Source organism: Hirundo rustica, chromosome 10, assembly GCF_015227805.2.
Source record: "Hirundo rustica isolate bHirRus1 chromosome 10, bHirRus1.pri.v3, whole genome shotgun sequence".
Classification (NCBI taxonomy): domain Eukaryota; kingdom Metazoa; phylum Chordata; class Aves; order Passeriformes; family Hirundinidae; genus Hirundo; species Hirundo rustica.
In genome coordinates this window covers 14,764,423-14,792,372 of record NC_053459.1, presented here as the reverse complement: position 1 = coordinate 14,792,372, position 27,950 = coordinate 14,764,423, and the positions used below count along the sequence as shown (strand labels likewise).

Genomic DNA, 27,950 nt, shown 5'->3' with positions numbered 1-27,950 from the left:
GGTGTACATGGAAACTCTATAGGTTGATGGAAAAGGAAAAAAGAGCGGATGGGGTGAGGGGAAGAAAGTGCCTCCTTGAATTTAATTCTGCTGCTGAGTGGTAGGAGGTTGGGAAGCAATTTTTGCTGTGGTTGTTTATGTCTTGATCAGCCATGTAGGGTGCTTTATATCTTACCCTACAGTTGCATTTTAGGATTTCTGTTTGGATAGAAATATGTTGCATAGCAATTAAGAAGTCTGAAACAGAGAGGAGGCACACAAAGAGGAACAGCGATCATTTTGCTGCTTAATAATGCAATGTTGAGGTGTAATTCTGGTCCCCCAATCCAGTAAAAACAAGCTAAATTGTCACAGAATATGTGCATGAAGAGCAAGTGGAAAATAAAAGTTTTAAACAGTTTAAGTCCAATGTTCCAGTCAAATTATTCTTAGCAAAATGAGTCAAGTTATTTATTAAGAATGCATTTTGTGAGGAAAGGGAAATAACTCCTCTGTTTTGTCCTAGTCTATCTGTTCTTTCCCAGTGTACTTGTCTTTTGCCAGATAATTTGGACAAGCACAGATGTAGTGTGCTTCTGCTTTTGTTCATGTAAGCTGATCCTCATTTGATGTCTCTGGCATATCCAGATGATGGAGTATTTTCCTCCTTTCTGAAAGGAGTGACCGAAGTGCTGTGAAACTGCTGGTAAGGCTCACAAAAGAACAATTTAATTTGTGTGAGGAATAAGACAAAGTCTCCAAATAAGACCATGGGTTCCAAGTGATTTGCATACTGTGTCCTGTTAGTGGATCAAGTCCTGAAAAGTTACAGCAGGGGGTGGAGGAAGGATGTCCTTACTCTGCCATGCAATGTATATCTAGGTTTTGCCTTCCAATGAGGTTTCCCCTTCCTGCTCTCTCAACACAAGATTGTGAAAACCCACCTGGTGTTTAGGTATCTTGCTGGCTCGGGTTACTAAAGATAAAACCAGTGTATAGGACAAGTTTTTTCTTATCCAAAAGGTGCTATTTTGCTTCGGGTGCTGCAGGAACTGACTCACGGGGAAAAGATGGAAGAGTTCAGGAAGGAGATGGCACCAAATGATTACAAAGTGGCCACAGAGAATCTTTCAAAAGAATTGGAGGAAATGGGAATCTTCAGGCTCTCCACCTATGCTCTGTCATGTCTTGTTCTGAGAGCATGAAGGCTGTGTGTGTCCCTTCAGACCCTGGCAAGGTAGCTCATGTTGATGACATTCTGTGGAGGAGCTCATCGTCACCCCTGGTTTGTCCCAATTACGTGATTGCTGCTTACTAGGATCTGTAATGTCCTCCTCCTGCTTCAGCCATTCCCCTCAGATCACCGCTGCTCACAATGCCTCGAGGTTATCACATAAAAGGGTTTGTTCTCAGCCCTTCTCCATGGTGGGGACCGGTGAGATCCAAGATATTCCTCCGGCTCTCCTCCAGCTGCCTCTTTGCCAGCTGCAGCAGATCAACATCTTTCACCTCACACCCTGTATCTTTTCCAAAGGATGGGTCTTGGTGCTTTGTGCTGGCACATCAGCTGGGGGTTGAGTTCAAGGCAGTATTGCACATCTCCATGGTGGGCAGCAGCCTCAAGAACCTGCTGCTGCAGCACTTACCCTCCTCTGTGCAGAATTCCAGTCGTACTTCACGAGTGTCGTGACTGTGTCAGGCACCCAGGGGATTTTTTCACTTTGATGTAGGAAGGGTGGCTAGGACAATATTGTACCAACACCGTCTTTGTGAGTGAGAGATGTGATGCACATTTGTGTAATTTGCATTTCAGCATCTCAGCAGTTCATCCCAAAATAGGCAGAAGGAGCAGAGGAGGCTGCAGCATGGGAAGGAGAAAATGCAGAACAGAATTCTAGCCTGCAAGACAGCTGGATCCAAACTGTGTGTTTTATTTTCTTTTTCTTCCTTTAGAATAGGAAGTGAATGTTGCATTGGCTCTCAGTTGCAGGGACTGATGCAGCCATGCAATCTGGGTTTGCAGTTTCTAGATCAGGGCATTTGCAGACCCCAGCAAGCCAGAATGCAGGATCTGAAAGGAGCAGAGGGGGAAAAAAAAAAAAAAAGTTGAGAACAAAAAATAAATCTCATCGTCCAGCTGGCAAATATTCCCAGGCCACAATTGTCTTTGGCACCTCTCCACTCCCCAGGGTCTCCAGTGTTTCTCTGGCCTCCACCACAAGAAAATCAAGGGTTTAAAAATTCAATAATTAAAGAAAATCTTGATGGCATTAGGGTTTGAGAGTATTTAGACATTAGTGTTGTGGGAGCGTGTTTGCACGTGTACACCCTGCTTTGCTGAAGCCTGAGCTGTTCAATGGCTGAAAATATCTACCCTGGGGAAGAGCAAGGATGTTCCCACCTGTTCTCATTCTGTAGGTCCAGGAACTGCGGGGATGATAAGTCACTTTTTGTGGAAGAACTTTTAAGGTGACAAGGGCCCCACCTTGCTTTGTGCCAGCCCCACCCTGCTGAGCTCCAGGGCCTTGGTTCCTTCGCAGGGGTGAATAGAAAGTGTGCTGTACTCATGGCATGGTGACACAGTCAGCTTGATCCAGGTGAAGTTGCTTGTGGTTCCCTCAAACGTGTACAGGAGCAGAAAGGTGACAGGGAGGGTTCTGTTTGTACAGAGCTTGTGGAGCAGACCCAGGCACTGCGCTGACTGGAGCCTCACCTGTGGAAGGAGGAAACAGCATGTTCAACAGGATCACTCATCTGCTCTGTCCAAGACAGTCTCAGCTGTAGTAGGGATCCATTCCCCTTCCTGTCCTGCTGGCATCCTTTACAGACAAAGCAGTTTTGCCCCTGACATCTTTTATTTTATTCCGGAGTGGCTGGGGCAAGCAGTTTGGATTTGCCCTCACTCTGGGTTTCCAAAGTGGTGGTTTTGTTCACCAGTGTATATGCTGGAATGAAATAGCTGAGTTTTCATTGGGAATGTGTAGAGCCTTTTGCAGATAATCCCTGACTGACCCAACAGAGTTTCTGCACTGACAGAGTGAGGGCCCTGGAGAAGAGGTGAGTGATATGAAATGCAGGGTTTCCATTTTTTCCTCCGTTACAGGTGATGTGTAGATGGGATAAGATCTCCACTTCTTTCATCTTGTGATTTTATGAGCTTTAAAACTTTCTTGCTGATTGGGTGGTGTTGTTTGTTTGTTTGTTGGTTTTTTTTTTTTCTCTGAGGGTATCAGCTGGAGTAGTCAACTGCTGAAAGTTTAAAACAGTCTTAAGGTATTAATTGCTGTAATTGCTGTCAAAAGCCAAAGTGAAGCCAGAAGATGGCAGAGGGGATAACTGGGTGCAGCACTGTCTCTCCCATGGTTCAGATGGGCACGAGCCACTGTCTCCCATGGCTGTGGGGAGCTGCCAGGCTGCTGGAGCAGACCTCTGGGAGAACCAGTCCAGCCTCTGCTGCTGCTGCTAATGGGTACAGGCAACTGTTCTCTCTGTGGAAATGCCATAAATGTGGAAGAGAAATGTTACTATTAAAAATACTAAAATATTCCAAATGGAAGAAAGGGGTTGACTTTTTTTTTTTTTTCCCCCCTGGTGTTTTAATTGCTATTTATTTTTCTCATTGTGTCCTAAGTATACATAGTACCATCCAGCTGGCTGAACCACAGAGCAGAATGAAATATCTGCCCCATCTATAAAGGCACAAACCTATAAAATACAGATGACAGACTGAAATTTCAAATCTTTGCTCTAGTCACATATATGGAAGTTTCAACATTGGCGTCACTGAGATGAGAACCAAGAATTGGCTTACATGAAAGGAGTGTTTACCCAATGACCACAAGCACATGAGTCAGAAGTTTTGGGTTGATTCCTGATGTTTCCACTGTTTGGCTCATTTCTTCACTGCTTTCAGCCTCAGTTTCCCCTATTTATCAGTGCATAACAGGCTGAGGATATCTCACCTATTTACTAATTTAATTAGAATGACAAAACTCATGTTACATTGACTACTGGTTTGTAAAAGGCTTTTGAAACTCCACAGGAGGTGCAATTTGGTTGGCATAAAACCTGTTTGCATCATAAGCATTATCATCTCTGCTGTGAATTTGTTGTTCCCTACAGTTGCGTCTGCAGAAACACTATGGCATAATTTATACTTCAGATGTCAGGTACAAAGAAGCTGCAGCCACTACTCGAGTAAGTGTCTGATTTTCTAGAAAAAGATGAGAGCAAGGAGTTTTCCATCTCCCCCACAGATTGTAGGTTGGTTTTGAGAGGTGTCCAGCTGCAGATTTCTGCAGCCACAGCTCCAAGTGAGACGAGGTCAGCACTGCAGGGCTGTGGCCGTGGTTAGCACAGACACCACTGTGACCATCTGAGCTGAGCACTGAAATCCACATCCAGGGCTTCCTAGAGAAAGCAAAGTGGAAGAAGCCACTCAGTGGTGTAACTTGGTGTTATTGTTGGCTGATTTCAGCTTTGCTCCCAGATGCCATCTTTGTGCTTAGTGCGTGGTTTATCTGAGTGTATTGCTGTGGTCAGAGTGCAAGGCACAGGACGGCAGAGTTTGTGTTAATGAGGCAGTAATTTAGTAATTGGTGTTCCTTGATTCCAGCACAGCATCTCTACTACTGAGACAGAAGCATTTTTTCTGGACTCTAGACTCTTTGTGCCACACTTCAGAAGCATTATTTTCCTATTTTTTTTAGCTTTACTATTCAAGATCCTCAGATCTCCTGCCAGGCTTAGATTATAATTCTTTTATATATATTTGGTTTTCCATTTAAACCATCCATTCATCCAGTTTCCATAAACCCCCTAATAACTATTTTAAAGTTTTTGTCCTTGGCTCTTTCCAAACCTATAAATGCTGGTTTGAAAACCCAAGCTTAGTTCTGTGCAAATAATCCTCTTTACCATCTCTTTTCCCCTGGTTACAAGAGGGTCCTTCAGTGTTACGCTTCCCAGCACTTGTTAGCTATCAGCAGTCCACATTCATCTTGTTTGGAGAGGAAAAAAGTAGGTGTGGAATAGGATCCACCTGACAGAGGAAAGATGAAATATGATGGTTGTGACAAAAAAGGAAATAGCAGTACTTAAGGTAGTTTAAAACACAGCTGCACTCCAAAAGTGCCTTTTCCTTCTGCCTTAGTGCAACCTCGCTTTCATCATGTGCAAGCCCCTGAGTGAGGAGACAATTCTGCTCTCCAGCAGCTCTCAGCTTTTGTGTGGCAAATACGAACCAAGCCCACACCTGTGCAGTGAGTGCTGCTCATACCTGGGGAAAGAAAGCCCTGAGGGGCTCGTGGGCTGCCCCCAGAGGTCTGAACTCAGTCCTGGGATGTGTTGGGTGGATGTGGTGACAGGAGACAGCACTGCCATGGCCGGGGGCTGACCTGTGCTGCTGTGCAGCTGGGGGCTTGGCGTGGAGGGAGAAGCAGTAGAAAAGTTCTAGCAGAATATCAGTGCCTTGGAGACACAGGGGAGGTTTTTTGGGTGAGAAGTCAGTCCTGTTATCTTTTTCCCTGCGATTAAGAGTTGGCATTGATAGCTAAGATGATGTCTGCTTATTATGGGAAAGTTTTGTTCTTCTTGTCAAAGAGCAGAGCCTTTCCTGCAAAGCTCATCTCTTGGAGACTTCTCGCTACCCTTGTACCAGTGATGGTATGAGCTAAATCGGGATGCAGAGAGAACTGGCATGGATTTCACGACACGACTGTCAGGAGAAGATTCAAATCAGGCTCTTCCCTTTTCTTTGTGTTGTGTTGGCTCTTTGCACTGTGAAGGTGCTGGGATGCTGGCTCTGATGGTAATGGAATTTCCTTTAGAGGGTCATCTAGGCTGGAACAGACCCCTGGGACCATGGAGTCCAACCTTGGATCAAACACTGCCTTGTCAACTAAACCCCAGCACTAAGTGCCATGTCCAGTCATCTCTTGAACACCTCCAGGAAGGGCGACTCCACTACCTTTGGGCAGCCCATCCCAGTGTTTAACAACCCTTTTCATGACGAAATTCTGTTTGTGCAGCCATGGACACTAGATTTACTGTAGCTAGCAGAGGCAGCTCTTCCTTTAGCAAATGCCTGGAGTGAGGTGGATCCGCACATCCATTTCAGACCCTTCACAGATGCTCAGAGAAACTGATATCACAAGCAGGAGGCCAGACCTGGAGCTATGGAGCTCAGTGGAAAGAAATCCATGTGTCTTCAAATCTTTGGATCTGCACCAGACATAAAAGGAAAATCTTCCAATATACTTTTTCTGTGTAGAGACCAAGTGGGGCCTCTGGCCAACATCTCAAAAACCAGGGCCTAAAATTAGACCCCTACAATACTGAGAGCAGTGTGTGGTTCTGACTGATACCAAGTTAGGAAAAAGGGCCTGAAATAAACAGATTCCTCAGAAACCAAGATCCTGTTTTTGAGACAAGTGTTCATTCTCACAAGTCAAAACAAGAAGAAACCAAAAGAAAAAAAAGAATGAAAATATCAAATCAAATCCCAGTGAACCAATTATATTATCAGCCAAAGCATGTCTTACTAGAATGTTTTCCAAAATTCCTCTGGGAGTACCAGTGAGCCATGAAGAGGATATTGCTCTTTTCTAAAGTATTAAATTGGGGGTCTTTTGGAACACACTGCATTTATGTGACAAATCTGTTCTTCTGTTAGACCCTGTATGTGCTCTATGATTCTTCTCTCTCTTGTAAATTTTTTTCCTTTTTCAGGCCTATGCTATTTTATATATATATATATATATATATATATATATATATATATATATGTATGTATTTTTTTAAAAAAACCTTTTTTCTTATTGTCTTCCTGACTTTGTGATAGTTGGTGTGCTGATTTGTCTCTTTTGGCAGGTGAAGTGAGGAAGCACTTAGCTTCAATAAATACTTTGTCGAGAGAATAAGGTTCATGTCCAGGGGCTGTCTTGCTTTGAGAGGTGTGAGCAGACATTGTTCAGTGCAACCCTGTTCCCTGGCTAAAACAGCTGGGAATACTGAAATGGGAACATCAGATAAAACTAATAAGAATGACAGCAGTCCTGAAAATATCTCTGACTTCTTTACAAATAGCTGTTGAATCTGGTTTTCAGCCCTCTTCTAAGCTGGTGGTTTTGTTCCTTTCTGCATATGACGAAAGTGGTCATGGTACTGCATTTAGTGTCATCTTTATGTCTCAATTAGGAATACCTTTGTCATCAGTTCAGGATGAATGACCAAGCAATAAGGCATAGGAAGCCTTGCAAGTTGATTAGCTATTTAATTTATCTATGTATTTGATATAGAATTGTTACAGTCGCTTGAGCACCTAGCATGTATCTATTGTACTTCTGTTGTTGTACTGTCCCAGAAGACAGCTTCTGTCCAGGAAATGAGGTTTGATTCTGCACATAGGGAGGGAGGATTCGCACTAGCTTCATTCATGCAGTTCCCCAGAGTGCGTGTATGGAGCAGTGCAGGCTGCTTTGTGCATCAGCCTATTTCTGGTGTGTATCTGGAGAGGAATTAGGAGAGTGAGTGCAATTCCTGGCTTAGCTATCAGGGTTTTTTAAAGAAATTATAGATTTATATAAGTGACTAAGAATATAGCCCATGAAATCCACATGTGAGGAAGCATGTTAAGGGCACCCTGAAAAAAGCAGCAAAGAATAAAGATGTCTCTGTTGCTGTTCAGTACCAGAATCACCAATTCTCCTCTGTTTTGTAGTCTTTTGACCTGGTAAGGTTGTGCCCTGTTTTGGGACCACAGTGGGTGGCTTAGCTTCTCATTGGCATCTTGCTCTTCTGCATCTCTCATGGGAGCAAAATTGACTCATCACCTCCAGCTTTCTGCAGAAGAAATAAAACATATGCTGTCCATCCAAGTCCTTGTCCTTTGGCAGAGGTACCTGTTCTGCCTTGCAAGGAATATTCCTGTGAAGCACAGAGGCATGGGTGTGAAATACTAGGGCACAAACCAACCCAGAACTGGATGTTGACCCCACACAGTGGCCACGGGTTAGGGTTTGCCAGCAGAATACATGGCAAAGAAGGGACACAGTAGGAGCCATTAATTTCTCGCCTAAGGGTGGAATAGCAAACATCCTCCACTCGCACATCTGCTGAGCCAGCCCCTTTTCCAAAGCTCAGGTTACACAGTGTTCAAAAATCCTCGCTGTTCCCAGAGTATTTCCTTAGCTCGTTTGTCCAGCGAGGGGCACAAGGGAAAGCAATTACTGCTGCAAAGGTGGAAAATGGAGGTAACGGCTCAGTCTAATCTCCACCCCACCACGGAGAAAGCTGCATGTCTCCTAACCACAGAGGAGGTGTTTAATGCTCAGGCTCAAGGCAAATATTTCCCCTTCACTCAGCAGCAGTTAGACAGGATGTGCCAAAGCCAGCCAGGTCATGTGGAGTGAGGAAAATGAGCTGCATGGAACTGCCATCAGCAGCAAGGGTCCCAGAGCTCAGCCTCGGCTCTTCTCATGGTGCTGAAACACGGCAGATGCAGAGATTAAACAGATCAGAGTGTAGAGCTATTGGCTGGTCTTGCATATAACTGTTTGAAGATGGCGAATGACACTTGGACCCGTCTAGCTAAAAACACCAACCAAGCATCTCTTCCAGGGGCAAGTGAGCTGGTGCAGAGCTTTTCCTCCAAATGTTTGTCTTTGTAAAGCATTACCAGGTTTGAGGAGGGGCAAGAGGGGTTTCTTAGGAGATGTGCTGTAGCCTGAAAGTGTTCTAACAAGATGAATTTGTGGATGGCTCCAGCATGCTTCAGCTGAACCGTGAGCAAACTCTTACCCGGATCCAATGATGGGGATTTTTGGTATCACCGAACTACACTGATGTAACTGAGCTGGTTTTGACTAAAGTATTGTTAATTTTCTTCACAGTAGCTGGGATGGGGCTGTGTTTCGGATCTGTGATGGGAAGTTCTGAAAATTCCAGGGATGTTTTAGGACCTTATTGCTGAGCAGCACTTACCCAGAACCAAGACCTTTTTCTGTCTCACCTCACTCCAGCAGTGATGGGACTGAGGGTGCACAGAAAGCTGGGAGGGGACACAGCTGGAACAGGTGACCCCAAGTGACCCAAGGGATATTCCAGACCATCTGACATCATGCTCAGCATGAAGCTGGAGAGAAGGTCAGGCAAGGTTGCTCAGGGATGGGCTGGGCATCTGCCTGTTGATGGTAAGCAGTTGTTTTCATTTGTATCACTTGTCCTTGCTGAAAGTTATTTCTCTCATTTTGTCCATTTCCTTTTCATTACAATTTATTATTGTTAACCTATTTCAATTATGAAATTGATCATAGCTCACCAATTTTTTTACTTTTACCCTTGGAATTTTCTTTTCCCCTGCTGGGGTCAGGGAGTGAGTGACTGTGGTGCTTTGTTCCTGGCTGGGTTAAACCATGACAGCAATGAGTAAAGTGACTGCACAGTAACAGCCTGCATAAAGATACAGACCTGCATGTGCTTTAAGCAAAGTATAGTTTTTTTTCTTCAGAAATGTGGGTCTAAAGGTTAGGAACTCCTGCTTGCACTGTTGTAGACCATTGCATCATTTCAGACTGGTGTCCTACATGTTGAACTCTTTCCTCTGGCCAGCAGTAGTTAGGTTCTTTATTTTCTCTCTGGATTAAGTCACAGAGGTGGTATTTTATTCATGAGTTAATTGTAACTCAAGTGCAATTTATGACAGAATACTTGATGTAGAGGGTGCTGAAAGAAAACCATCCAAGTGAACGTTCAAGAAACTTCAGTATAAGATATTACTTCTCTGCAGATTGGTCTACAGATTTATATACACTGATGCCAGACTACACTCATACACTGACTGTCCATCAGGGAGGGATGCTGTATACTGGCTGTTTTACTCTTACCTTATCTCTTTACAGGCAATTTTTTAAAATTTTAAGTCCTTAAAAAGTTACTAAAAAGACCTTGCTAATTACAAAGGAATTGTATGAAGAGCAATTAAAAATGTCAGTTAGGTAACTGCAATACCAAATGCCAAGCCACACAGTTTTGTTTAATGAAATCAGTTTCCAGTAGAGTTCGTAACATCATCAATGGCCCAAGCAGTGCACCTGACAGCTCTGCTGCCGTCTCGAGCTGTAAATCTGGGTAACTAATGGTATATCAAAGAAGAAAAGGTCAATAAATGCAGAAATGTGTGGAGAATCTAATCTTTCCCTGGCACTTGTTATTCCTCCCTTCTCACTCTCATTTTATAATCTGTCACATTAAACTAGTCACGCTTGGCCAGAGCCTGATCAGGACAAGCTCCTGATAAAGCTGCATCTGCTCTTGCCACACAGCTTCAGATGGACAAAGTCAATACCTGACTGCAGCCCTGGAATACCTGTCTTCTGGAAATGCAGTTTAAGAAGGAGCCATTAATGTATGTAAATAAATTAAATTTGAGAAAGAGAAGGGAGAGATTACAAAAGTCACTCATCTCTTCATGCACAACTTAAAAAAGTTTTTATGAACTTGGTTTTGTTCTGAATAAAACGGCTACAGTTGAGAAGAGAAATGTCTCAGGCTTCTGAGCAGTAGAGCTGGTAGTGTTCCTGTCTGCCAGCACATTTTTTCCTTGATTCACCCAGTCCAGAAAGAAATGACTCAGTCAAAAGGGCTTCCTTCCTGTCCCTTGGGTGATTGTTCCACAGCCTGTTAGGTCTCCTCATTAGGAAATATTTCCAGCATCATTTTCCCTGCACTTACTTTTAAAGCATCCTTCTATGACTAGAAATTACCCCAAACAGTGCCCTTCCATCATTAGTGTTTCCATTTCTCCTGTGCTTCTCTGTGGTTCTCACATGTCCTGTAGCATTTCACTGAGGTTTAGTTGGGTTGCAGATGTTTAATGTATTTAACCTTTCCCTGTATGCCAAGCACAGGACTGGCACCTGGACATTTATACACCATTAAACAAGGGAGGTGCCTGCTAAATGTGATAACTCTCTTCTGGTGCTTTCATGGTAGAGGTTGTGCTAGAGAACAAGGGCAGCTTCTAGTCTAAACGACATGGAAAAGGTGCAACTGCTGAAGAAGAATGACTTATAAACAGACTATATATAGAAATACATTAAATTAGCATCCAGCCATGTCTTAAGTCCACAGGGAAGCAGTTAAATTTAATTGATGTTGGTCACTCCAGAAAAGAGGTTGCATGTATATGTGCACACAAGAAATTCCAACCAAACTGAGGAATATTATTAGGTTTACTAGGATTCTGTATTTTTACCGCAAAGGATATGTCTAAAACCACCAGAGTCTTTTAGACTGTGGGAAACATTGTAAATGTCACCACACTGTGTCTGGATGCATAATATGTATGCATTTTCATGTGTTGGTATTTGAGTTTCTTTACATTTTAAGATTTTCTCTGAATTTCTTCTCTCACTTTGTGAGCAGTTATATTATATAATTGCTGTATTGAATATTACCCTGAATTGTTGATATGTGCTATCCATTTAAACTCCAAATATTTTTTTTTTCTTTTTAATTAAAGGTCGGGCTAATAGCTCTGTCTCTTATTTAGCTTGTAAAAATTTAGCATTTCCCTTTCTTTGGTTGCTTATGAATTTACTAAATTTTAAGTCTTTGTGTTGAAATTTTCAATGTCAGCTCTCTCTGTTGAACAAAATATGGGGCATGTGTGAATGTAAATTATAATTTCAGTGTTTAGGGGGTTTTTTTAGTTTTTTCTGAGAAAAGGCAACAGGAAAATGTTATATAAAAGTGCAAGAGCAGTCATACCAGGTCAGCCCAGGCATCTGCCTCGCTCAGAGTACTCACTCTGACAGTGGCCAATCCTGCAAGCATATTTGACACTTCCTTCAGATATTCTCCCAACCTCCAACAATTTGTGGCTGAGGGATTTTAGAACCAGACACAATATTTTGTGCTTAATAGTCCTTGAGGGATTTTCCTTTGGTGACTTTGTTTTTGAATCTGTGAAAGCTTTTGGCATCAGGAATGTAATTTGGTGAGGAGTTCCACTGTTAAAATTCACTCTGGTTGGAAAGAGGTATTTTCTGGTTTTTAAGCATATTTCCTGTCATTTTCAATTCAAGATCCCAAGCTGTTACATTGGAACCAATCATTTTGAGAACCAGTCTCTGCCAAACCCCCTCTTGCTCCTTATTTTTGGATCAGGAACAGTCAGCTCAAAGCCCTTTGCAATGCAGAGAAATACAAGTATTTAGGATTGTTTCTTCCTGTGTGCATCACTTCTCATTTTTTGACACTCAATGTCATCTGTCCATTTTCTGGGACCAGACAGACCATCTTCTCACCTTCACCTAAAATTTTCCATAATCATTCCTTAATACTTTGGAATACCTAATTATTGGTAGCAAACTGTCTTCTAACTATTGTCTGTCTTTTCTAGATCATTGCACAAAACTTGTTTTTTTTCAAATTAAAAATGCCAAGAAGCTCTTTTTGAGCAGTTTCAGCCACTTCCTATGATAAAAAAGAGGGAGGTGGGAGTCAGGACTGTCAGGAACATACATATTGCTATGCCCATGAGCATCCCAAAATTTCATGAGTCTTGTAAAAGGGAATGTTAATTCATGAATCGTGTAGAAGATTCTTGACAACAATGATTAAGCAAAACTGCAGATGTTCTGTTTCAAGGAAAGTTAAGTACCTTTTATTTATGTAACTTTAAAGGGATGACTTGAGATACCGAAAGCCAATAGATTTTGCTTAAAAAGTTAAACAGCAGACCCAGAGCTGACTGAAATTGAGAGGGAAACTTGCTTAGAAATCAATAGGATGCTGCATTAAATGTAAAAATAATGTTGCTGGGTTAAGAGTGAATAGGAACTAGTCCAGGAAAAGTTAAATGAACCTCTGACTATACACGTTTGAGTAAATCTTTTCAGTGAGGACAGGTATTTTGAAATTGAAACCTAAATCCTTTGCTGGACTCTTTGAGGAGTTGTATAGCTGTCTGCAAATATCAGATTTATTAGAATTGTTTGAACTGTATAATCAATTTGAAAATAACATCTTTATCAGGGGGCTTCTGACTGATCATTAGTTGTTTGTTTGTTTTTCATGCATCTCTCCCAGGTTCCCTGTGAGCTGCAGACTTTGAGGGTCACCTCTGGGATCTGGTTTAGTCCCTATAGCAGTTAAAAAGTGGCAAAGTTTACCAAAACAGTATCAACGGGATTTTATTTTTTTCCTTCAAAAGAAAGCTTCTTAATCTTCTCCATTCCCTCCCTCTGTTCCTCTCCAGGAGATCCATTCCACACAGACCATGGAATTTTGGCCTCTCGTTTCTATGCGGAAGAAAAGCAAATTTCAGAGTGCTGGAACTTCCCACAGATCAGAAATTCCCTTTTCCAGACAGTGCTTCAGCAAAGTGTCCTAGTGGCTTCTGGGGCACTTGGCTTCCTTTGTAGGATTGTCAGGCGGATGTGGGGATACCTGAGTGGGGGAGAAGGAATTGTAAGGAAACAAACGCATCCCCCTGCACGAGGTGAATCTCACTCTGTCCCTGCAATGAAACTGGGGGCTCCTGAGCCTCCTGCTCTCCGATCCTTTGTGAAATCTGTCCCAGAGCAGTGGCTCCTTTGCTGAGTCAGTTTAACCTCTCCAGCTCTGAAGGAAGTCCGTGTCTTTGTGGGACATGGGGCGCTCAGAAGTTCTGAGCAGGGCAGCTGTCACCTCTTAGCAGCTTTCCCAGGAACTTTTCAATCCCAGCCTGCCAGTGAGAGGGAATTTTGGAGTGTGCCAGGAGGCATTGCTCCTTCTTCACATGATAGTTTTTATCCCCAGCGTAGAAGAAAAGAAATAACAAGAGAAGCAGGAGATTTTAGTAGTTAGTACAAAAGGAATTAAAATTGTTCTAGTGTCTCCCTTTACTTTGTCCCTGCTGTTTATATTTTGCCTTTTAGTGTATTATTTTTGCTGTCCGCTCTCCAGACTCCCACTGTTAAATTCCTTGTGGGAATATAACAAAGTGAAATTTCACTGAAACGCAGTAGCAACTGAGATAAGGGGAGACAGGAAGCTCATTTTATGTATAAAAAATGTAAAATTTAAGTCATCTAAGAAATGTGTCTGGTGACAAGGCATGGGCAGTGTGAGGGAGATCCTGAAGGAGTTCTGCTCCTCTGCTGCCACATCCCTTCCACACCAACGGGGACTCTGCAGGGGCAGTATTTGAGTGTAGGTGGGACACTGCTCCTCATTCTCTGAAGGACATCTCCTCTAGTCATTTCCATGAGCAGGAGAATATGTAAAAAGCTACGATTTCACTGTTTCTGATTTGTTTGTTTGCTTGTTTTTGATAGAAAAGGCAGTTAAAGTTCACACTTATACAGATGACAAAGGCATCAGAGCAAATTTTGAAGCACTTTCTTTCACAAATGAAAATGATTGGCCTTTCTTGTGCTGGAAAATAATAATTAAAGGAGGCTGAGCTGGTCTGATTTTCTTGCAGCACCCTTAGTCCGGGACAAAGTCCATCACAAAATGTTCTTACAGAATTTGAGCAGTGAGGAAAGAATGATGAACTACGGACTAATGGGGAAAAAAAGAAATAAAATTATTTCCTGTGTCTTAAGGAACAACAGCAGATACCTCAAGGCTTCCTGGATTTTCTACCTTGCACTTAGGGAACATAAATATTTTGACCTTCATGAGCATCTTTGTGAATGACTTAACAGCAGTGGTTGAAGGACCTTGCACAGTTCTAGAAGGGAAAAGAAAATCAATCCCCCACAGCAGCAACTTCATGAGAATTTATTCTAACTTTAAAAATGTTCAGGGAGGAGAGATGAAGACAAAACCAAGGAACTGAGTCAGATTCCCGGAGAGAGGATATGGGGGGTGTGGGATGAAGGTATGTGCCTTTCAGAGCCTTGAAGGAAGGATCAGAGGAGATTCTTGGGTCATGCCTTTCAGATCCCTGCCTGGCACCATAAACATTGATTATGATACCCCAAAACCTGGCTGGCTGCACTTTTAATAGAACTGCCTGACAGCTGTCCCTGAGGATGTGATGTTGGAAAAGGAGACAGAAAATGGTTGTTTCCATCTATTCTAGTGCAGATTATCCATGGAAAATACCACTGCTCTACGGCAGAGGCTGCTTTATATGGCTCAGTTCAGGCTTCAGTCTGCTTTTATCCAGGGCTAACTCCTTGAATTTCAGAAATTTTTGTTATTCTAATTGACACCAGTACAAAGAGATAAAAATCTGTTCCAGAAAGTGATCCTGGAGCTGCCTTTGCCATTAAAGTCTCTCTTCACAGCAGGGTCTGAAGCAAGTTCAAGGCAGGCATGTCTGGTGATTCAGGAACAGGCACAAGAAGTTCCTTCCTGAACCACTGCCTTAAAATAACTCCACCAATGGCCTCTTGTGCAGTGACATTTTGGAAATGTGCACCACCTTATTAGCAAATTCGACTGTGAGTATCAGGCACTCTACTGAGGCTCCTGGGATGTCAGCCCAGGATCTCAGCAGCCTTCTCATCTCAGCATAGCTCAGAGAGGCAGTTTTTAAACTAAAATCTTTGTGTAAAATAATAGACATTGTGACATGGGAAGCCTCATATATTGAAAAATGTCAGTTGGTTTTGCAGAGGTCGCTTACCAATTTTCACCTCATAAAGATTTCAGAAGGGATTCTAGCACTCTGTTAGCTGCTGCAGTGATGCCTTCCATGTTTATTCATGCACACCTAGTAGACTCCCTGAAGCAGCCAAAGGGCCTGCTTTCATCAGCACACAGCTGCTGACTTCTCTTGGTTTCGTTGTGCTGAATTAATGTTCTCAGATGTGAGCAAAGCGTGTACGTTAAATGCAGATGTTTGCTCCCAGAGGAGATGTGAGAGCCCAGCTCACCTCTCCAGTCCAGGTGCTCTTGTCCAAAGAGGGCTGATGGTTAAACACCCTCCTTAGTGCATCCTTACTTTTGCAGCTGCGGCCGAATCTGTTTTCTATTTGGAGCTATTGGCTTGATCTCAGCCTCTGTCCCCTCGGCATCTTCCCTGTCACACTCAGCACAGGTGGGTCCAGAACTCTGTTCAGGAGCTTGGAGGGCAGGATCCCAGCCTAACATGGGTTGGCTCAGCTCCAGCCAAGTTTATTGCCCAAAATCTCAGCTGTTGGGAAGTTCAGTTGATTTAAAGTCACTGTGAAAATCTCTGCAGCTCTGTACAGTGATTTGTTTCCCCTTTCAGGAAATGTGCCCCATGGAAAGCTGCTTAAGCAGGTGGGGTAAAGTAGAAACTGAAAACAGTTTTCTCTGTTTTCAGCTGGTTTCAGAGTCCTCCAACCCTCCTGAGCCACGTTTTCATTTCAGTTACACCAAAGTGAATGCTACCAAGGACAGGGGAGCTATAACACCAAAATAACACTGTGAGGTACAAGAAGCCTTATACCTATTTTGCTAGTTTATTCTTCACCTTGTGCTTGTGTCCTTGTGTGTCCCTCACCCTGCCCAGCAGGATCTCCTCAGTGTTCCTGCCCCAAGCCTCCCCTGGCAGTGATCCCTCTCAGCCAGGCAGGGGTTTGCCCTGGAGCCGCTCCCGGGGGCACTCAGGGTACCCCTCCTGAACACCCCCAAATGCATTTTTAAGGTAATTTCAGTGGTTAAGGTTTCCCCCAGTGCAAGTCAGCAGGAGAGCAGTCTGGGGCCAGTGACAGGAGAGGTGTGTCAGGGTTAAATTGCAGTACAGGAGGTTTTTGCATGGGTGTTAAGGGCTGTGCTCCTGGCTGACTGAGCCAGGGTAGCTTAACTGTCCAGACAACATCTCCTGCATCTGTGAGGGTTTTCTGCTTCGGGATTTTTGTTGAGCCGTATACCTCCCTCATCTGGAATGTCTCCATTGACTTTCGTGAATTTCTCAGGATTTTCATCCCCTCTGAAGAACATTTAGTCCATTGCTCATAGTACTGACACTTCCTCAGCCCTGCAACAGCTGCAGCAGATGGGCCAAAGGCAAAGTTGGGGCAGGCAAGAATATCCTGCATTGGAAATTTTTGGGCAGATTTTGCAATCCTTTTTGTGCAAATTGGGCCAAATCAGCGTTTAAGATGGCCAGAAAAAGTACCTAAACAAAGCTGGTATGAGGTAGGTGTGCAAAATGAGTGGGACTCTCATTTTACTGGGGCCAAGGGCAGGTATTGAACAGCATGAAAGGAGAAATATAATGCAGAGATGTGTGTGGGCATTTAACTGCAGGAAGAACAATGAAAAATAAAACCCTGTACAGAACAATGCTATTGGTGGATCTGGCTGCTGCTATTTTGTGAATTATTGTTGCTATTACAGCCATCCGGAGCACGGGAAAGGTACAAAACTTGTTACTTTTAAATGAAGGCATTTAGGAGAATTTTCTTAGTTGCCAGCTCTTTGGAGGGCAGTACCCAAAGCGGTTCTTGTGGTTCACTGAGGGAGGGGAAGGGCAAGAGACCTGCAGCGTGTCTGCTGGGGACTCCTGGAGGTGCAGGGCTGGCCCCGCTCTCCCCTACCTCCAGAGCAGGCGTGACCCCTGCTGCCCCTGTGGAAGGGGATGTGTTAATGGCTCTGTGTGGAGAGGGATGATGTCTCCTGGCAGAACTTTTAGCTTTGCTTCCAGAATATGTACAGTTATCATTTATGTGCCTTTAAATTCTTTCCTTTACTCAGAAGAGGTCAGTGCATAGAAAGAGAATTTGGATTATTAGGCTGCTGGCATTGTCCTGCATTTTCCACTGCGTGTACTTGGAATACAGGTTGATGCCTCTCCTCATTGGTTTCCTTTTTCCCTTCCCCTCTTTCTGCTCTCCCCTCAGTAGCATGTTGGATTTCTCTTTTAATGATAAATGTTCTAAAATTTTAAGTGATCTGTTAAATCCCTTCTTCAATTTCTCTGGGACTCTTTAAGGTTGCACATTTGATCTCCTGAAATCTGAAGAGCCCAGTGAAATGATCGAGGCGTGTTAGTGCTTCGGTCCTCAGTGTGCTCAGAAGACACCAAATTTGTGTCCTTGCTGCTGGAACAAGAGCTTTGAAAATGTTGGATGAGCTGGTCAGTTTGCAGATGGGGAAGCTGCTGATGGGTCTCTGGGAAAGGAGAACTCCTGGCCTGGTAGTTTTGAACCCCAGTTAATGTCATGATAAAGGCCACCTTGGTCCATGTGATATTTCTGCTACTTGAAATCAATGTTTTCAGAAAGTAAATTTAATTGAAGGTAGGAAGGTTATTTTTTTTGTTAGGAAGATAGTTTTAACTAGGGGGTCTCTGTGGTGCAATCCATCAGCATGTTCAGCACACAACTGAAAACTTGAGCCTGTGCATAGATGCATTTTCCTTTTCCTGTGCCCTTGTCAGGAAGGTTGGCATTAGATCACCTTTAGGGCCCAGTTCAACCCACCCCATTCTATGACATTGGGCTGCAGGGTTTTGTCCACACAAGGCTGTCTGTTGTAAAGGGATCTGTGTTTCTGATGGCAGTTCCCAGTACAGAGGAGAAAAGGAGCTGCCCTGTACCCCCACAGTGATCTCAGGGCTTGGCAGTGGGAGGCAGTGGATGTGCTGCCATATGAGATGACCTGGGATGCCTATGATGGGATGATAAGAAGTTGTGGTTCCAAGGAACCAGTCTTATTTCAGAGCACACAATGGAAATAATACTGCTGCTGCTGCTGTTTTGCTCTAAAAGATATATTAATGCAAAAAATAGACCAATTTAGAAATAACTGTCTTCTCCCAGCTGGCTGTCGTGACAGCAAAAGCCCCATAACAGAGCCATTCCCTGAGCCAAGGTTATTTCTAAACCACTTTTAGTTCGTGGAAAACAATTTGCAAAATTTTGAGTCATTTGGGAAGGAGAAAAGTAATTTTACAAATCATTGTCTGCTGCAGGAAAAGCAATTGTCATGGACATAAAAACACAATATGGGTGGTTTTAGTGTATCAAGGCACGTGCCAAGTCAGAGGGCTACCAGAGAACATAATTTCAGCACTGTCAAACAGCTTCTGCTCTGCCTGTGTGGTGATTATCCTCTCAGTTTACACAGATCTCTGCACTCCTGTGATGCTTTAATAACATCACTGTAACCCCCTGACATTTGGGTAACGTGAGGAGCGGCGAATTCTCGCAGCACCTCCAGTCATCTGTCACTGTCAGCCCCGGGCTGAGGTTTCTCCTCTCCAACCGTGGGGCTGCACGGCTCAGGCTGCTCTTTCTGACCCCGTGCTTCCCACGGCCCCCAGAAAACAACCTGGAGAGTCTCTGGATGATGTGCCTGGCTGCCCAGAGGCTCCAGAGCCCGGGCAGGCGGCAGCAGAAGGGAGAGGCTTCAGCTCATGAGCCCTGGCTGCTCCTCAGGGTGACACTGGTTGTATCGAGTTCTTCCTGCAGCAGGAGAGTGAGGGACCTGCTTGGGATGGAGGGGAGGGGGAAAACCCCTTTGGTCCCAGGAGCTTACAGGACCAGGTGGAAAAAAGAGATGGAAGAGGGGCAGGATTGAGGTGCTTTGGATAGTGACAGTGTGGATAAATGCCTTGAAGGAAAGGGGTCTGACTTTTTCTCCATTCAGGCTCTGCAGCCAGGCTCTGGCATGTTGTCACAGTCTGCTGAGCTCATGCAGTGACAGCACTCTCTGCTATTAAGGTACTCACCTGAGAGCAGATATTCCACTTCTAACGTGCCTGAATAGAAGCCAGTCCCTTGTCTGGGCTGGGAAGAGCCAGGGATGATGAGTAGCTGGCTGTTTTTTCTGCCTGTTGGTTATTTATTTGGTCTACTGAGAACTAAAATCATCTCTCCAGGAATCAGGCATCCCTGCTCCTGAGAGCTTTGGAGCTCCCTGAGCATTTTGTATGAGCAGGACTGACCCCAGTGGCATTGCTGTGTGCCCAGGGGTGTCTGTGTGCAGCCAGACTTGGCACCACCCAGGGCAGGGTTCCTGCCCCAGGGGATGAGCAGGGATGGGTTATCTGTGGCAGTGTGCCAGCCCTGTTACTCTCTCAGTAGCAGCCTTAGTACCCTGCCTCACTTTTTAACTTTTTGTTGTTGTTTTTGTTTAATATTCTCTTTGTGTTATTTATCATGGCCTTTTATTATCTGTTATTTTATTGCAGATTTTGCAAAAAAAGATCAGCAGCTTCTATGTTTCCCTTAAGCATATCTACTGTTCACAGCTTCCATGCTCTCCCAGTGCCCTTTTTTCTCAAAGACAACCAGGCTTTGCTGTGGCAAGGCTGGGCTGTGGTGGGTGTGGATGCTTCAGGTCCCCTTCAGAAGGATCCTCTTATGGTGCAACATCTCAGCATGTGTTACATGATTTAGTTCAGTAACCCAGCTCCAGATCCTCTCTGTCCGGTCACTGCAGTTGTGTTCTGGGTGGCAATGTGCTTGACTTGGGGCTGTGGCACAGGGATTGGGGTGCTTAGTCAGTATTATCTGCTCCTCCTCACTCCTCTGGTTGCTTAGTTCCAAATGTAGTCTGGATACCTAGTAATTCCAAAAGAAATTTCTAGAAGAACCTCAGAAAAACCATCCCCAGTGCATAAATTACTGTGTTAATGTGACTGAGCTCCTGTGGCTGAGATTGCAAATCATTTTCAGATGCCGTCAGCACCTTTTTTGTTTGTGCTTTGTCCCTGTCCTCCCGTGACCATTGCTTGGAGAGCCGTGTACACACTCGAAGGAATTGCTTTGAGGGGAGAGCTCAAATATCAAAGCGGAAAAAAGGCATTCAAACCTAAAAGCTGACCATAAAGCCCAGCACATCATTTTAAGGAGCAGAACATTATTGTTACTCTGCTGACAAACTCCTTTTGAGGGCAGCATCACGGTCCAGCACCATTTTAGATTTGTCTTGAAACCACACGTAACCAAAATAAATATATGGTTTCATAAGAAACTGTATTATATCGTTGCTCCGTGGTTCCAAGTGTAATTGTAAAGTAAGCACAAATGCAGTGTGTCTGCCCTCGAGGAGGTAGAGAGCAAACTCCTTCCACCCACAGCTCTGTGGATTCACACCTGGGATTGATGAGACAAGCAGCGCAAGGGAGGTGGGATTGTCCCCTCTTCTGAGGTCCTTGTGTAAGCTGTGGAGGTCTCCTCTGGAGGTGAAGACAAGGCACAGGTAGGGAGAGGCACCAAGGAGGCTCCGCAGAGCAGCCACGTTGCAGGGAGGGCACTGTGTGGCTTTTGGACATCGCCCAGCTTGGTGTGAGGAACTGAAGCCCAGAGGATTACACAGCCCACGTGAATCTCTGGTGATTTATGCAGCTGGTTAACATGCCAGCAGCCATGCCTGGAGTTCTGGGACTTGCTGCTGCACGGCACGAGCCTGCTCCCCACTGCGAGTGAGCCGGGGAAGAGTTCCGCTGAGGAGCTGTGGCAAACCTGCTCTTCTAGAGCTGGGCTTTGAAATTTGGCAGGGGATCTGGATTGTGCTTCTTTGCCCCTGAAGCTGTTGTGGGAATACATGGATGATTGCTTATTTTCAAAGGGCTTGGACACTATAACTGAACAGGATAGAAAAGCCCATGAAGGAGACCAGAGGTGTTCATGAAAGACAAACCTTGGGCTGCAGAGAGGAAAGGTCTGACTGTGTGACTGGCACGGTGCAGAGGTGGACAAGGAAACACACAGCAAGAATAAGCAGGCAGTGTTAGGACCTCGAGTTTTCTGAAGCTGTCAGTCTCTCAGTTTAATCAAGCACAAATTGTTCAGTTCCACGCAGAAGGAACTGGACTATGTTCTCTGCCCTGTACCCCCTGTGGGATTAAAACTGGGGCTCCTCCATCACTTTTTGTCTAGAATACAGCAGCCAGAGAGGGGGGAAAAGCTGGTAAGATGGAAGGGCATTTTTCATGTCATAATGTTCTGAAGGGGACTTTATAGCCCTTGGCCATAGGATATTATACAGTGCTGTCTTCTGTCCCAGCCTCTGGACCTGTAGTGTAGTGTAATAATGTGTGCATAAGCACCTAAAGAAAACAGAAATTAAATAAAATCTGAGGCGCCTGAGCAGCAGGACAGTGACTGCTATGAAAGCCCACATGGAAGTGAATGTTGCCAATATGTAAAGCCACACATTAAAGGGGGATGATAAGATATTAACCTATGAAGGACAAATGAAATAACACCTACATCAGGTAAACAAAATTTGAAATTGCTTTACAAAAGAGATCCGTGGTATCAACACTGTGGAAAGTAAGGCCCAGAGAGCTGAATCCAAGGGCACAAACTGAGTACAAGAAATTACATTTAAACATCAGATTTTTCTTTTTACTACAGTAGTGACTGAAAAATGAACAGGCTACCCAGAGAGGTCGTGGAGAGCACTGGCAAAAAGTTGCTTTTGTTGACCCTGCTTTGAGGAGGGCTGTTGGACAATCAATCTCCACAGGTCCCTGCCAAGCTCCACCACGCTGTGATTCTCTAACAGAAGACAGCTCTCCTGAATCCAGGGTAATGTTTGAAATTAAACGTTTACTGGATCCTGGACATCTGCTCTATTTTGATTAAACACTGCACACAGAAGTATATGATCAGTTAGGGGCTGCACATGCACAGGTGGTCAGTGCATATGCATGGTTACCTGCAGAGTCCCTCCATATGCAGGCAAACCAGCACATCCAGCCAGCCTGGCAGAACAAAATGTAAAAAATGCTAAATTCCACCTAGAAGAATTTCCAGCTGGAAAAAGAGAGGAAGGATGTGTCTGGGGAAACCTGGCCATGTGCTATTCCTGCCTCCAGGATTTTGTGTTAAGTCTCTGTACAGAGCAGTTTCTCCTTAAATATTCACCTAATCAGAGAGGATCTTTGCACACCAGGAGCAGTACACTCATCGCTTGATTATGTGGTAAGTTACTTAATATCCATCACTCTTTGTATTCTTCTCTTTAAAACTCCCAACTGTTTCAGACAAGGGAAAGTAATGTGAGTGTGCAGTTTTACAGAAGGGCTTGTTGCTTTTCTCATGCCAGCACATCCAGCTCATGTGGGCACAAGCAATTCCTGCAGCTGTGCCACTGCTTTAGTTTATGCACATTGCTTGAGGAAAAAAAATAAGCTGTAACAAGAGTTTAGTCTGGCAGTTACTTTTACTGCTTTTTGTTGTAGTTTTGTCAGGTCTCTGTCTATGTGTTTTCTATGCCTGTATTCTATATGTTTCACTCCTCCAGTAGCACGGCTGCAAAATCCGTGAAGACAAAATGCTGCCAGCTGTGTGACATTGAAGGTGGAGAGGGAAGGAGCTGGGAATCGGCGCTCAGCCCTCTGCACCCACAAGGTACCTGGATCCACCGAAACCAGCCCACACCTTCCTCCTGCGTCTCGCAGGGATGCTCGGGCTGTGGGATGTCTCGATCGCGGCCAACCCCGCTGAGCCCCACGCGCGGCGTGGCCGCCCCTAGAGGGCGGTGATTGCCCGGTGGATGCTCTGCTCTGACGGGAGGAGGATGCCTGAAACACCCCCTCTGACCCAGCTGCAGGGCTGCAGATGCTTGGGGAGCTGCGGCTTCCCTGCAGAAAGGTGCAGAGTCCAGCAGAGACAGGTCTCTGTCCAGCTGAAGCCATAGAGGAGTTGAAGTGGACAGGTAATGTACCAGAATTTGGCTCAAGTGTTACGAGGGATTTACAGACTGTTGTGAGATGGTTAATTTGCAGAAACACCAGAGGCCCTCATTTCTGTAACGGCATTGGTTTGCTGTGTCCCTCGTTTGCTGGTTCCCTTGAAAGAACCAATCCATAAGCACATTTATACCAGGGCAAAGAGGGGAAAATATCTAATCAGCCAGCACAAATTGCTCTGAACTCCTGAGTTTACACTAACAGCATATTCTGTTTGGATTCTAGCACAGCACAGTCCTGCTGTGCAAGACACCATCCCGGGGTGGACTTACCAGGAATGAGGGGACAGAACCTTCCTTATTAATACCGTTTTGTGAAGGAATTATTTCCATGGAGGAAGAGCTTCCCAGCCCCACCTTTCACATTCCTTTACCTGCATGTCAGGTAAGAAATGGGTGGTGAGATTTCCTGCAGCATCCTGTGATGCTGCGAGTAGTGCATGTGGCTCTGCCCAGCTTCCACACTTTGGCATCTGACTGAAGAATATCTATCCTTCCTATCCTTCCTAGCCTTCCTAGCCTTCCTATCCTTCCTATCCTTCCTCTTTTTCTCCAGTCTGTTGTCATCATTTTGCTGATTAGCTGCTTTCTTTACTTCTGCATCTCTTGCCCTGGTGCCAATAAACAAAACTTTGCTGTACTCAGTTCTGCAAGAAAATTATGAAAGTTGTTTGAAATAAAGTGTGAGGTGAGGACAGAGTTTCAGGGCCAGCATATCTTTTCTTCTTTGAGCATATCTAAATTTGAGCTGGTGCTGCACGTTCCGTGCTGTGCTGCAGGGCCACGTGTGTGCCTGGCTCTGGAGCTGAAGTGTGTGCTCTGCAGACAAGGTGTTCTGTGCTTTGTGTGCTGTGGCACCACGGTTCATGGGCCACAGAGAGCTGGTTTCAGTGGCAGGGGCCATCAGCACACGAGTCTTTGACAAGGCAGGCAGTGTGAAAACATCAACATTCTTCCCTCCTAGCACAGAAAGATGGGGCTGGTTCCCAGTTTGTGATCTTTATATTTAGCATTGACTCCAAGGAGCGTAATCAGAGGGGATGGAAACACACTCCACTCATTTTCATTTCTGTGTTGCCAGTTGAGTCAGGTCCTGGCTGACACTGGCTCAGAACAATTATCATTTGCTTGGTACATTGAGACATCTGTGTGTTTTTGTTACCCCCTTGTCCATTCGCTCATGGACCACTGTGTCCATAGCACAGAAGGTCCTGTTGCTTTTCTTGGCCATCTTCACTCCTCACGTCCATCTTGGGCTGGGAGCCAATGGCATGGGCACCAGAGATAAAACATCTTTTATTTCCAAACACAACCTTCTGCATCAGAGCATGCCTTGCCTTTCAAGAGGCTGTCCTTTTTGGGACTTTTACTTTGGGTTTTGAGAGCTTTTTATGGATCCATACATGTCATGACCCAGCACCTATCACAAGCACATAATTCCAGCACAAAGGACTTTTTAAAAATACATATATAGATGCTGCTAGTAGGAAGCCTAACATTCCTAAAGAATGTTACTGTCTTCAGTGCTATTTTCTACCTTTGCTTTGTGGGTTTTGTTTCTCCAACTCTATATAGCTGCAAGGATGCATCTTAAATGGAAGTGACACAGCAAAACCTTCTTTGATAGTTTGCAGATTTAAAAATATTTGTCTTAACTTAGGTTTTCCTTCCAAGGTAGAATGTACCTTCTATTGGAAAACATTCATGCACATTGTTACTATAGGGTCTCTGGTCTGTGTATCTACATGCAAATAGGTGGGAATCAGCTTGGATTCTGAAATTCTCTCTTTTCTATTGGGGTGGTTATTTTTAAATGTTTCCCATTCTCCAGACAAGGTATGGAAGTAAAAGCAACAAAAGTAATTTTGGATGTTCTCCCTGTACCAATAATGTAGCTGTAAAATGCTGTGTTTTGATTTATCTGGTGGAATGCTATTCCTCTTTCAGACTGGTGTCAGAATCAGGCCAATTTTATCTGAAGAGTTTATTGTCTCAAGAAGTAAAAATAAATTGAAGTCACTGAAATTTGGAATATCTCTGTTTTTTGTCTCAGAGGTATATGAATCAGCATCAGCTGAGCACCCAGCTCACAGAAATCAGCTTTTTATTTTGAAAAATATAGGTTTTAATTTAAAAAGAAAAAAAAAAAAAAAAAAACCACTTGGATTATTTCTTAGAATTTTGGGGCAATCCTTGCAAACGTGGAAAAATGTCCACTTTTGCTAACTTCGGTGTGGTATTTATTTCCCATTCTAAACGAAGAACTGGGCTGTTCCTGGTGAGACACTCAGTGTTTAGTGAAAACGTGTATAATCCCAGTAATCAGAATGCCTCAGGTCACAAGCCTTTGCTCCATGCCAGATCAATCAAAACTGTTCTTTGCTTTGGCCATAACAGCTGCTGGCCCCTGCACTGTTCATGTTGATTTGTGAGTGCCGCGTGTGTGATGCTGTGTGAGGGATCAGTGCTTGCTGGAAAGGTTTGCACACCTGGAAGAGCCTGGAAGGTGAACTGGTGTCCCTGGAAAGTGTCCCTGGATGGGACAACTTAGTGACAGAGGGAGGAGGCTCCTGTGTCTTGGACCACAGGGATGTAACGGCACTGCTGCATGTTTTAGTCAGAGAAGAGAAGGACTAAAAGTACAAAAATATCATGCGTGGTGTATGCGTGTGTCAGTCCTAAGCCTTTATAGACAAGGTCTGACAACCCCAAGTACAGTTTCCACAGGCAGGGGTGCTGAAGAGCAAGATTACTCAACACTCACACAAGTGAACCCCTGCTAAGTCCTGCTCTCCGAATCAGAACCTGTCTGCTTGCGGTAAACAGCCAGCTCAACTGACTTGCAAACCAGTGTTGAAAGATTTATGGAAGCTCTTGTGGTACCATGAGGGCAGTAGGGAGGTGAGTTTGTCTTTGCCTTGGATGGTAACAAAAAGAGCTTCATGTCTTGTGTCCTTACCTCCTCCATTTTCCTTTCTATTTTTTGTCTTCATACTTGAGAAAAAACACAGTATATTTGCTTATTCATTCATGGTTAAGACAATAAAGACTCCTTCCAAACTCCTGGTTTCCCTAACATAATTATAGTGTAAGTATAATTAAACCACGGTCTTGTTGAGGATATCTATTCCTCAGATGCTCTGCCAGCAGAGTAACCACCATATAGCTTTTTCATTGTCTGGGAAGCTTCCTTGGCAGCCTTCACTAGAAGGTGTCAAAAAGGTGTTAATAAATCAAAGTCAATTTAGAGCAGGAAATTGAACCTTAACACTCTAACACACTATTCATTTTATTAGTAGTATTTTGGGGGTTTTTGTTTGCTTATTTGCATGTTTTGTTTGTTGGCTGGTTTGTTGGGGTTTCTTTTTCCCCAGGGAGAAAACCCACATGTGTGCTGGTAAAATGTCCTACGCTGAAGTCAGAAGCAGCCTGTGAGGATGACAAATTATCCAGGTCTGAGTCTTTCACACCTCCAAGTCAGAAAGAATTTTTTGATGCTAGCTGTTAGATATCCTCTTGGAGCCAAAGGAGGTGACACTACTGCTGCACTCCTCCTGCTGTTTTTTCTGCAGTCCTCCCGACTCTCCCTCACTCTTGTGAGATGCTGAATTGTACATGGCTGAATCTCAGTTGTTCTCCAGACCTTCCCCTGTGTTGTGAAGCTCTGAAACACCTTCACTGCCAGCACTCAGCTCTCTGCTCTCAGCTCACTCAGTGTCACAGCCCAGGTCTCCTTCCAGCCACATCAACACCAAGCGTGGTGGCACAATGGAGTCCTGCAGAGATTCTGCTCTAAGACCTTAAAATAGGACCTAAAAATTCCCAAGAGGAGTAAATGCCTTGTGTTTTTCCAACAGAAGAAAGAAGAAACTGAGTGCCTGGAACTGCAGAACTGCAGAAGCTGGTCAGCAGCACCGTGTGGTCATATGTCTGTCACTAAGGTACCCCAGAAAATAATACCTCATTGTTAGATTGATTTTTTTTTTTTTTTTCCCCCCCTGAGATCCTCTGGTACTGCCTAGGAAAGAGAGGCATCTCCACAGCTCATGCTTTACAATTCAATAATTTAACATTTCAATAACAGCAATGAAGTGTCTGAAAGACTTAAGTTCTTGTCACTTGCTTTACAAAGCACTCCTTTTCTACTGCTTAGTTTACAGTGGTCTTTGGTTTACTAAAAACACACAAATTTCTTTCTGAAGCTAATACAGTCCTTCTGATATCCCCAAGAAGTAAAACTTAGAAAATAGCCTCAGTAATAACTCAGGGCATCGTGTTTCTGTACTGCAGTTTGCAAGAGTGAGAGTTTAGAGGAATGGTGATGCTGCTGAAAATCTTTGTACTCCTGTGACTGT

At 44.2% G+C, this 27,950-nt stretch overlaps 1 protein-coding gene across 3 annotated transcripts in view; it reads left to right on the top strand.

The window, feature by feature from the left end:
- The window catches only part of OSTN (osteocrin), an 85,329-nt gene that overhangs the window by 43,937 nt on the left and 13,442 nt on the right, over nucleotides 1–27,950 (top strand). The window contains exons 1-6 of one of the 3 annotated variants that reach the window (XM_040074444.1): nucleotides 22,717–22,826; nucleotides 23,149–23,255; nucleotides 23,822–23,980; nucleotides 26,314–26,496; nucleotides 26,970–27,048; nucleotides 27,453–27,536. In XM_040074444.1, the coding sequence (XP_039930378.1) occupies nucleotides 27,522–27,536 (15 nt within the window). In that variant the 5' untranslated portion in view covers nucleotides 22,717–22,826; nucleotides 23,149–23,255; nucleotides 23,822–23,980; ... (1 more) ...; nucleotides 26,970–27,048; nucleotides 27,453–27,521. Of the gene's footprint in view, nucleotides 1–22,716; nucleotides 22,827–23,148; nucleotides 23,256–23,519; nucleotides 23,563–23,821; nucleotides 23,981–26,313; nucleotides 26,497–26,969; nucleotides 27,049–27,452; nucleotides 27,537–27,950 lie in introns of those variants that run through there. The other 2 variants (XM_040074443.1, XM_040074446.1) reach the window with 2 other exon arrangements.